At 40.9% G+C, this 12388-nt stretch overlaps 1 protein-coding gene across 1 annotated transcript in view; it reads right to left on the bottom strand.

Moving 5' to 3' along the window:
• LOC137424699 (glutamine--fructose-6-phosphate aminotransferase [isomerizing] 2-like) overlaps positions 1-12388 on the bottom strand; it is a 99290-nt gene that overhangs the window by 72893 nt on the left and 14009 nt on the right. The window contains exons 4-7 of the mRNA XM_068112429.2: positions 6454-6579; positions 3806-3864; positions 3277-3411; positions 1064-1125 (exon numbers count right to left, since the gene is read on the bottom strand). Of these exons, the coding sequence (XP_067968530.1) occupies positions 1064-1125; positions 3277-3411; positions 3806-3864; positions 6454-6579 (382 nt within the window). The remainder of the gene's footprint in view (positions 1-1063; positions 1126-3276; positions 3412-3805; positions 3865-6453; positions 6580-12388) is intronic.

Below are 12388 nucleotides of genomic sequence, written 5' to 3'. Positions count from 1 at the left end.
CTGTGACTGCTGGTTGCATCGCTTTCTGGAAATGCAGCCGTGCCGCTGATGCAGTGCCCCCAGTTACCAGTCATCTGGTACTCATTTTGCCGACATCGGAAGGATGACAGGCTGAGTCAAACCACCTGGTGTTAATTCAACGGCACAACAGGGGCTCAAACTCAGGAGCCTAAGATCTTAAGCCAGCACCAGGTTTATGGGAGACGAGTGAAGCAGAGGGAAAACAGCCTTACCTATTGGTAAGACCAATTAGTCGCAAGAAAAGTGGATTTTCTAAACCTATGGCCAATTTTTATTCAATGAAAGACACAATTTTCTTATTAAACACAGACTACCTTTACCTGCGAGAACAAAATGCAGCCTCATCTCAAAGTCCCTCCTCTCTTCATTCACAAACCTTCTGCTTACTTGTCCAAATCTTAAAATGGGTGTGTACAGATATTGTTGATTTACTTTTTTAAAATGGCGACATTAAGTCGGAATTTGGATGAAACAGGTTGTCATGTGACAAAGACAAGTTGATTACATTCTTTAAACCAAAATTTAACAAAAATTGTCCTCGTCAAACACCCAACCTCTCTACCAAATTTCATCCGAATCCATCCATAACTTTTTGATATATTCTGTTCACAGACAGATTATGGGTGAAAAATGACCTCGATCCACCTTTGGTGGTGGAGGTAATGAACATGCTCTATCAATGTATTTTTTTGAGTATTTAATGTTCCAATGCTTAATTATCTTTATTTCATTGCAAAATGGCGGTGGAAGGCATGGGGGATGTGACATGAAACTATGAACTGTCATTATAATGCAAGTAGAAACATTTAAGAAGTTCACAATACCAACAAAGGCTTCAAAATGTTTCTCTGGAGGAAGGAGCCACTCGACCACTGTAAAACAGAGGCCGAGCTAAGATATACTGGCTATTCTACAAAAGAAAGACCAACAAATAGACATGAACTGTTCTAGTAGCAACATAATTATTGTGAACCACAGTTGTACCACAGCAATCCAGCATCTCAATCATTCATTAAAACTCACAAACACACAATGAACTCACTTTGTTGCTACGACTTCACCAGGGAAATGGACGCTCTTCACAACGATGGCAAACGCTCCTTCCTGTGGATAGACGGTACCGATAAGTTGCATGGTGGGTAAAGGTAGACCTTAACCCAATAATCAGGATCACAGACAATACAATATATTTGCATGAACTATATTTGAATTTGAATGAACTACCTTCGGTATGCCAGTCAGGTGTCCTTCCCATTAGGTCACAGGTGTCCTTCCCATGGTGGCAGATATTTATGCTAAATGGATATTTCCTCCTTGCGTTGCTTTTCTGATCCAACCCTTTCATCATGCTAGGAATGTATTAATTATATTCAAATTGTATGTACAGTACTTGTATTTGCAGTTTACAAACAAATCTTAGTTTTCATTATATTTCGATCAAATTCTAAATCATGTGTTATTATTGTATTGTAGAAACTTGATTATTGTGGAAAAATGAACGATATGAGAATCTACCCTCTGAGAGCTTTTAATCGGCATTATTTATTACCCTGCGCTCGCAAAGCGAAAAGCAGTGTTCAGTGATCGGTTGCGTACCTGTGGCATACGTGCGTGCGTGTCTGCATTTTAAAAAATGCATTTTTCTCGGCAACCGTTGGTCCAATTGATACAAATTTTTCATTTGACAGTCCGAGTCCGATCCGCCTGTAGATTTGTTGTGATAATTATGACGTCATAGGTCACGTGCTATGGACGCCATCTTGGAAAAACTTCGCACCTCCACATCTCTGAATCCGCTCCATGGAAAAAATTGAAACATGGCCAATTGCCAAGTACTCCCCAAGGGTAGACTGGATCTTGCAGAGGCATCATTAACAAGATATGTTAATGATGATGTCATTGGTGGCTTCGTTATGACATCATAGTTTGACAAGTATAACGCTTAATCTGATCATTATGAATTTTTTTTAAATCTGCTACTGTTGGTCTCATGGACACGAACTTTTCACCGTAGGAGCGCCTCCTCCTGTAGAATTTTGAAATGATAATTATGACGTGATAGGTCACGTGGCACAGGCGCCATCAGGGAAAAACCAAAAAACATTGCACCTCTATAATCGCCGAAACCGCTCCATGGAACAAAATGAAACGTGGCTCATTGTAAAGAACTCAGCATGGGGAATAAGTGGTGATAACAATGACGTAATTGGTGCCTTAATTATGATGTCATAATTCGACAGGGCCAATGCTTCATCTGATCAGTTTGAAATTTATTGAGTGTGATCTACGCAACAATTATATTAGAGAATATAAATTTATGATGTCATTGCTCACGTGGTCTGGCAGCCATATTGGATCAAAAAAAAACAAAAACCTTCGCACCAAGTAGTTAGTTCGCACCAAGTTGACTACACGGGGTAAGTATTCTATGAATAGCATCAAGTTTGCTTGAGGAAATGTTCATTGAAAATTACTTCGCCCATAGTAGCCCGCTCTCTCTTATGCACACATTCATCCCATCACGTCTACAGTTATCACACGCATCCTCTCGCCCATGGTAGACTGGATCTTGCAGAGGCAATTCCCTCGAAACAACTTTCCTTCAACTTCCTGGTAGGCGAGTCCAACCAAAGGCAAACTCAGATCATTCCACAAAGCCCGCAACAAGTGTGTGTCCCCTCTCAGAAAAGCCAGAAAGCAACATCTGGCCAACCTTAAGACTGAACTTTCAAACTTGTCTCCTTCGTCAAAGACCTGATGGCACCTTGTCAAGTCTGTCTCTGGTGTATGCTCCCCATCCATCCCTTCTGTCACTTCCAATGGCATCACAGCCGACTCTGCTTGTGAGAATTCCCAATGCCTCAATTCTGTGTTTGCTTCAAAATCTTGTCCGCATGGACCTTGTACCTTTCTCACCTGAGAAGGTGGAGAGGTTTCTGGAAACCCTTGACCTTGCTGATGCAGCTGTAATGTTGTATCCCTTTGCTGTCACATTGTTCTGTCATGCTTCTGAACCATAAATCATTCGTGTGAACGTGGCATTCGGTGATGTTGTATTTCAAACTAGGCTCAGAAATCCCTTGTTTTTCAAATTTGCAAAATTTAATTAAAGCCTTAAAAAAATTGGAACCAAATGTAAACTACTGGTCGATCACCATTGAAACATTGGAAGTTACTACCGCATTTAACACAATGGGAAAGTTAAAACTGCTCCCCCCTACCTGATATTTTCATGTATGGACACAACATTCTCACCAGTTCTTTGACCACACGTTCAACCAAGGTGCTAAAGGAGATGTCTTTGGCATCCGGTTGTTGGTGCAAATACTTCAACATCTTTGGAATCACTTCAGTGTCAGTTTCTGACTCAAATTTGAAGCCTTTCCCTTCCTGCAATGGCAGAAGGAATGGATAAAAGTTGTAGATGTCCATTTTTTCTGCAGATACATGAAAAACGATATAATTTAAAAGTTTTATGGCCAGAGGATGCTGCATGTCAGGGTAATAAAAGGATACTTTAAGATTAATATCACAAACAGTACAAAAAGGCATTATGCTTCTGTCTAGACATAGAATATAGAAAATGGCAACTACATTTCCTCTGCACTTCCCCAGCACCCACTCCCATAACCCCCAGTCTTCCTTCTCCATTCCTTCTCAACAACTCACATATCCTCAATTGACCTTCCACACATTTAACTTCTCATTATTATATTCCTTAACCAATCCTCTTCTCTCTCTCTACTCTCGCCCTCCATTTAGCGATCGAGACATTTGCTCTCACCAATAGCTTCTTCAGAGCTTTGTAGTTGGTAACGATTCCATTGTGAACCACAACAAACTCTGCAAAAAAACAATGGATGCAATTGTAAAATTATTTGCACTTCAAAAGTCGAAAAAACAACGGGGCAATACCCCTGGCGCTCACTTGGCAGAATAAACAGTATACTTCACCGACTAAAGGTATTTTAAACCAATTTCAATGGTTGCTAAAAGACAGGGCAGCATGTAGAATCATACTAACATAATCATAAGACGTTAAACAAAAACTAGAGAGGTTCCAGGGAACCTGAACTCAACTGGTCTATATCAATATGGTTAGAATATGCATAATAGAACCACAAACTATATAGTTTATATGTGCTAAAAATATATGACAAAAATTGATTTTTCAATTTGGCCGCCCTGCCGCGCCCATTTTTGGGTGTGCAACGCCCAAATGCAATCCCAAACTAGTTTATGTCTTAACGATGCTGCATAACAAGTTTCATCAAATGTCATCAATATTTCTGACTTTTAGAGCGTAGACGTCGAATTGTTTACAGACAACAGACAGACAGACAGACAGACGGACGACGGACACTGGGTGTCGACAAAAACTCAGCTGGACATAGTCCAGTTGAGTTAAAAAGACCTATTTTGGGGGGCAACCATCCCGCCCCCCTCTCACTCAACCCCATATACCTCCTCAGACCCCAATTTTTCTAATGCCTTGAACAAACATTGGTACATCATGGGTGATTGAGATTGTGGTGAAGTTTCATCGAAATTGTGTGCGTAGTTTCTGAGAATAAAACAAACACTTATTTTGGGGGGTCAAACCCGAACCCACTTTGACCCCCATAGACCTCCTTAGACTTCGATTTTCTTAATGCGGTGAACAAACTTTTGTACATCATGGGGGATGAAGGTTGTGGTTAAGTTTCATCGAAATAGTGTGTGTAGTTTCTGAGAAAAAAAGCAAATTCCTATTTTGAGGAGTCAAACCTGGATCCACTTTGACCCCGGAAAACCCCCTTAGACCCCGACTCTTTGAATGAATGAATGAATGAATGATCGTTTTAAGGCCATTTTCCCCGCTAGAGCGGGGGTTAGCCTTGCAGGCCCCATGACAATCATGGTTCCCTGTTTGAGGCAATGTTTTTATGGCCGGATGCCCTTCCTGACGCCAACCCTTGGTCGCCTCTTATGATGCGCAGGGATACGGTGTACCTATTCTAAATCGGGATACACACCGTGATCATTCATCCCAGCAAGCTGGTACGCAATTTGCCGACCTCAGAAGGATGACAGGCTGAGTCAACCCCCCTGGCGTTAATTCAGCGATCGACCGGGATTCAAACCCAGGATCCTAGGATCCCAAGCCGGCACCCTAACTGCTAAGCCAACACCAGGCTCTTTGAATGCCGTGAACAAACTTTAGTCACAACACAATAAATATAATTTGTGCCAAGTTTGGTCACAATCCCTTCAGCGGTTTCGGAGAAGAAGTTGCAAGTGTTTACGGACTGACTGACAGACAGACTGACTGACGGACAAACGGCACGCCATCGTATTAGCTCCCCTGAACTTCGTTCCAGGTGAGCTAACAATTATTATTTCATTTGTGTAATGTGTCCAAATTTTACAAACATTTGATTGTTCCATACAGTATCACGTGCTCTTTTGAAACCAGCTGACAAATTTCCTTTCCAGAATAGCCACCACAATGTAGTAATCTTTATATAGAGTACATATCTACCAATTATATCTGTGCTATATGATATGCATTGTCATGAAAGGAGACGAAATGAACGAGAGTCTGATTCTTAAGAAGCTAAGACCAATCAAACAAAAAGCTCGATCCTTAAAATGGAGGTGACATTGTTGGGTTGTAGATACCAGTGCTGATGGTTAATCCAAACAAACGGCTGCTTGGCTGCATCATTTTTTTGGGGTGCAGCTGTTCTGCTGATTGCCCCCTTACCAGCTTGGTGGTACTCATTTTGCCAACCTCAAGAAGCATGACAGGTTGAGCTGGACCCACCTGGTGTTAATTCAACGGCGCAGCAAGGGCTTGAACTCAAGACCCTGGGATCTTAAGCCAGCCACCTTAACCGTTAGGCCAACACCAGGCTTCCTTCATTCTAACCACAATATATACCATACCTGGTGGGTGAGGTGGGTCAATGCAATAACAGCACGAATTATCTGAGCAACAAGGGAGATTTCCAGGCACCACATAAAGACATTTTACAAATCTCAGAAACTAAGGAGTGGTAAGCCCAATTAGTACCTGGGCATGACACAATGACACATTCACGGAACGTCTAGTACTGTAGGATTTTCTTGTTCTTTTTGTAAAAAGTCTAAAACCAGGTGGAATTGCAACACTAAAACTACACAGCACAGGACGTCTACCCCCACTTCCCCCCCCAACTTAGTGGTGTCACATAAAATGTTCAGCTGTGAACAATTATAATCCTAACAAAGGAGGGAAAAAAGTTATTTAAAAGGTAAAAAGTTTAATCCTTCACAAAAAGTGAATATAGTATCTATTTGATGAAAGAAAGGAGCTATATAGTATATCTTTCCGATAACCTTGACCTGGTAAATTATACAATTATTTATTATTGTTATATTGGATGTAATGCTCTGAACATGTGACCCCACCATTTTCAGGGTCTGACCGCTGTGGGTGGCTATTCACTTCATTTGGTACTCCATGTGTTGCCCAACGCGTGTGCGCGATGCCCACGTGACACAGCATCTCATCATTGAAGTCAAATTCTGCCATACCTGTGGGTTTGAAAGGGAAAATAATATATGTGAAAAGAGCATCCTATAAAATCCAGTAAGATAACCTACGTACCTCTAATCTTTGAATAAAATCATATTTTACATTGTATTACTAATAAATTAATTCACCTATGACAAAAAAATAACATGTCTGACAGCACACTTGAACAGTGAATGGGACCATTTCAGGTATCTTTCATCCACTATATTGATGTACTGACGTCAGCAGTCTGTCATCAATAAGAGACCTTGATCACAAACATTTTGTAATCGAATCGTAGAATGGATGCTCCAGATCACAAAAATAAATGAGATGGAATTTTTATGATTTAGTGATCCGTTCTGTTTGCTAATATCACTCTACTAATGACATTTAAGACTATTGTCGCGTCCCTGGGGTTAAGACTCCTGGGTGACGGATGACCGAAATGAGCTTTAACTCCGAGGAGTACTTCGAACCTTGGCAGGATTGTCTTTGGCGCACGCGCGGTAAAGACCCGACGTCTTATCTGATCGGACGGCCGACACTGGGTTAATCTGAACCCACAAACACAAATACGGGACATGCAAAATCCACAATACAAGAATGAAATGCAAAAATAAAGGATTTAATGAAAATAGATGCAAGAGACAAAAATGAAAGGCAAGGTAAAAACTATAATTCCTAATTGAGACGTCTCCCTCAGACTCGTATACAAACAAGGGGAAAGATTAAATAAAAATAAATGATGTTCCTGCCGGCCGGCACAACTCTAGTCTCAACGAGGGGGGTTGGCATTCGTCGCCTCCAAATCACCGCGCCAGGAAGCGCACCGACAAATGGTGCCGAAAACGCCCAGGCATGAACAAGCAGCCAACCGGCCCTTCCTCTCTTCCACTGCCAAGCGAGACGCGGCTCTCTCCTCCCCCGAAAAGCACCACAGTCAACAACACCCCCCTCCTCCGACGTTACAAAACTTCCAAAGCTTCGACACGTCTCCTCATCAGTGCACTCCCTGTGCCTTGCATTTATTGTGATTTTTAAATTACCACTTCTGTACACCGACCATGAGGCTCAGTTTGCAAGCCACCATCTACAATTCCAATGTAAGAGGAATAACTACTCTTCTTTTGGGTCTTCGGAATCCTTGGGGTCTTTTGTGTCCTTGGGCCTTTTGTGTGTGGGTCATTTAGGTCCTTGAAGTCTTTTGGGTCTTCAGGGTCTTTGGGATATTTTTGGGTCTTCAGGGTATTTAATGGTCTTTGGGGTATTTTGGGTATTTAAGATATTTGGGGTCTTTTGGATGTTTAACAGTCTATTAAGGGTCTTTGGGATATTTTTGGGTCTTCGAGATATTTTGGGTCTTCAGGGTCTTTCAGGGTTTTTGGGATATTTAGGGTCTTTGTGGTATTTTGGGTCTTTAACAGTCTTCAGGGTATTTTGGGTATTCAGGGTCTTTTGGGTCTTTGGGATCTTTTGTATCTTTGGGGTGTTTGGGGCCCATTGGGTCTTCAGGGTCTTTTTGGTCTTTAGGATATTTTGGGTCCTTGGGTTATTTGGAGTAGTTTGGGTCTTCAGAGTCCTTGGGGGGTCTTCTGGGTCCTCTGTGTCTTTTGTATCTTTTGGGGCTTTTGGGTATTCATAGTCTTTTGGGTCTTCAGGGTCTTTTGGATCTTTAGGGTCTTTGGGGTATTTTGGGTCTTCGTGGTCTTTTGGGTCTTTAACAGTCTTCAGGGTCTTTTGAGACTTCAGGGTATTTTGGGTCTTCAGGGTATATTGGGTGTTTGGGGTCTTTTTGGTCTTTGGGGTATTTTGGATCTTCGGAATCCTTGGGGTCTTCTGGCTCCTTGGGGTATTTTTGGGTTCTCTGGGTAATTTGGGTCCTCAGGGTTGTTTTGGTCTTTTGGATCCTCGGCGTCTTTTGGGACTTCGGCGTATTTTGGATCTTCAGAGTCCTTGAGGGTCTTCTGAGTCAATGGGGTCTTTGTGTCTTCTTTGTCATTTAGGTCATTGGGGTTGCTTGGGTCTTTTGGATCCTCAGGGTCTTTTGGATCCTTGGGGTCTTTTCTGTCTTTGGGCAACGTCTTATGATAGACTTTTCTGTCTTCAGGGTCTTTCTTCTGCTTATGATATTCACGATTACAAACGTCGCAATATGTTCTATTCACCATATTAATATATTTAAAAACTTGATGCAAATCTCATGGTAATTTATCGATACTTTTTCACTTAAAATAAAATATTCTTGATGAAAATCTCGTGGTAATTTATAGATACTTTTTCGCTCAAAAGAAAATTTTCTTGATGAAAATTTCATTGAAAACCACTTCTTTTAGTTAGTCTTTTTGTAGGAGGTAAAAAAAATTTTTACTTCATAAATACAATGTATCAAGACACAAAAGACAAGTTTCACTCAATCTCTACATTTGTAAAATAAACTGAGAAATATGTCAAGGATGCAAAATTGAATGAAGATAATTATTGTCGTGTGAATCCCTCCGGTTAATACCAGGGACCGCGGATGGACCAAACGGATCTACTGGAGGCGACGACCAAACACGGATTTTGCTTTGACTCGCGGGAAGAGGAAGGGAAGAGGAAGAAGTGGGAAAAGCGCTTACCTGGAGCGCGCCGACTGCAGCTCCGGTCCTGTCGGGAATTAATGAACTCGAACAAACAAGATTTAATGTACAAAAATAGAGATTTATTCACGGAACCCGATAACAAGAAACGCGACGGTAATCAAGTAAACTAAATCCTATATTGGGATCCCACACACCAGACTCACCAACAGGACACATGAATGAATGAAAGGAAAATAACGTGTATTGCGTGTATGAAATGTGTGAAATGTGGGGTGTCTTAACTGTCCGTCGTCTTGTAGTGTGTCATCCAACGCGGCTCCGTTCGGCCTGCTCGTGCGCCACCAGGCCTCGAACGACCCGCTCGCCCCGGCCTCGTCTGTTCAGCGGCACACCTCACTCCAAGCTCCAAATCGATCGCACATGAGGTCCCGCCCGCTCACAGCACCAAAAGCACCAAGCACCGAGCACCACGAAGAACGCGATCTCCAATCTCAGCGCAGAGAGCACAAGACGTCGTGCAGCGTCAAGAAACCAGCGAAGAAGAACAGGGCGAAGAGGAAAACACAAGCACGAGGAAGCCAGGAGAGAGCTGCTAACTAAGAGCTGCTGAAATGTCATGCAGCGCAAGACAGCCAGAGAGGGACGTGCAGCGCAAGAGGGAAAATGTCGTCCGGCACACCCTTTTATAACCTGCGGCGGTGACGTCAGCCTTGGCGCGCCACCCAATCAGCGCCTCGTAGCCCCCCGCTGTTCGCCGAACCTTCTCGCATCTCTCCACATCACCACCGCTGATTCATCCCAGGTTCGCACCCTCAGCGCTGATTGGCTGGAGGATCGCGCCTTCCGCGTCAACCAATCACACGTTCCCTGCGCATGGTTATAGCTCGTCTTTGCGCGATGTTACCAGGCCAGCTGATGGTGCGGCCGGCAGTAGCCACCCGGCGGTGCCCCAATCTGGCTTCCTGCCTGTCTTCTTCCAAAGTCGTTGGAAGGGAAGGTGATTTAATTACTGTGTGCACTAAAGGGCCTATCTAAGTGTTTATATGTGTATGCATTGCCATAAGGGACAAAGGAATGATTACCAGGTCTGACGCACAAGGGGTGTTATCTTATTCCCGACACTATTTAACACCCGAACATCCTGGTATGTTCACAGGTATACTCTTATCCCAAAAAACCGACTAAATACACAGAACTTATTACAAGGTTGATTCCCTATCGCGACAGTCGAATACCTACCTACACAGATCTATCTGGCTCTAGATATTCCTCTACCCAAATTCATAACCTTATAACAACTTCTGGATAAAACCAATTATGAGTGATAATATGAGTTCCTCAATTTCCTTCATTGGAAGGTCTTTTAATATATCTGGAAGACATCAATTAAAGTAGCTCTAACAAAAGTTTCACCTCTACTTTTAGCAATCTATTTAAAGCTGGAAAAAGCAATGAAAAAAGTAAAAGTATCAGAAAAGAAAACCCTTATGGATGAAGCTTTAGAAAGCGAAGATAAAACCATTAATAATAAGCATGGAGAAATTTGTATTTTTTTTAACAACCCTAAAGATGTAAATCTTGATGAAATGAAGGATGTTAATATATCAGGTGAAATGACATTTCGTTCAGTAGTAGTTAAGAACCATTTTAAAATTACCTTTAACATAAAAAAATGTAGTAGTTGAATCTGTTAATGAAAAATAGTATATGGATATAGATGGTAATGTTTTTTTTACTAATTAAATACGAGTCATTATTCAAGTGAAGATTTTGGGAATTATGATAGTGATGATAGTATCTCTATTGGAACAGAAGACAGCTATGATAGTGAGAGTGTGTTTTCAAACAAGAGTTATGAAAGTAGTTTTATAGATGATGATGATTCTGAAAGCACTGATTATAGTGAAGAGGAAATTTATTTTAAGTAAAGTTTTACTATATAAATATGATGAATATAAATGATATACCAAATGTTGAGCCTCTTGAATTTCCTGATACTCCATATGATAAATTAGAGAATTGTCCAGCCTGTGATAGAGTGGGATTAAATACAGTCAAAAGCCCATAAACAATGTTTATTCTGTGATTATATTTTAATTGATGATGATAAAAAATATAAAAAGAAACAACTATTTTAAAATTACACCAAACATGAATTACTTTACAAGATTAATAAGAGAAATGAACGTTAAGTATGAGGGTGATAATACACCGTTCCTTACAATGGAAGGGATTGATAAAATTCAGGACTTTGTAGATAATTACAATAATACAGTTCATTCCTCAACAAAATCAAAACCATCGGAAACATTTACAAAATTAGAATACGAGAAGGAGATTAATCTGAGAAAGCCAAAGTTCAAAGTTGGTGATATTGTAAGAATATATAGATGGAAAAGTCATTTTGAGAAAGGTTATGCAAAGAGATGGAATAATGAACTCTTTAAAATTGTTGATGTAATGAATACAATTCCTTGGACTTACAAATTATATGATTTAAAAGGAGAAGAGATTTTCGGTTCATTTTATTCACAGGAATAATTACAAAAGACACAGGTAAGCAGATAATACCCTTGAAAGCAACAGGTTGACAATTCACAATCCACTACTATACAGGGATGGGAGGATTACTGTTGTTGTTTGGGAGTTACGAAAATAGAAGCACCCAAGTCTAATAGTTAGTGGTGTTGATTTCTTAAAGGTGTAATTTAGAGCTGTTGTAAAGTATCTATCACATTGTTCCACAGCCTCCTGAATAGATTTAGGTTTATTGACAAACTTTTTTAACTTCATAATTGTTATGGGTTTCTCCATATTATAACAGTGCTCCATTTACAAGGTAATATTTACTCCCGCCAGGGAGTAATGCATTCGATCGTGTCCGTCCATGTGTGTGTGTGTGTGTGTGTGTGTGTGTGTGTGTGTGTGTGTGTGTGTGCGCGCGCGTATGTGTGTTCGGATGTTCTTGTTTTCGTGTGTTTGTGAACAAGATATCTGGAAAAGTTCTGAACGGATTTGGATGAAAGTTGGTGAGATGATTGCCCTTGGGATAAGGAAGAATTGATTAGTTTTTCGTGGAGCTCAGGATATTATTACGGATCCAGGAATTTTTTTGGGAATTTTTGGGGATTTTTTTCTGTTTTACTGCATTAAAGCTTTTATTCTTATTCTTAAATGATGTTTTTCTCTTCTAATTCCGAGATATATCAAAAGAAATTCTCTGACAGTTAGGGCCTACTTTCTT

This window comes from Myxine glutinosa, chromosome 4, assembly GCF_964187855.1.
Source record: "Myxine glutinosa chromosome 4, kmMyxGlut1.1, whole genome shotgun sequence".
NCBI lineage: Eukaryota > Metazoa > Chordata > Myxini > Myxiniformes > Myxinidae > Myxine > Myxine glutinosa.
The sequence above is the reverse complement of the archived record's forward strand: the minus strand, read 5'-3'. Positions and strand labels throughout refer to the sequence as shown.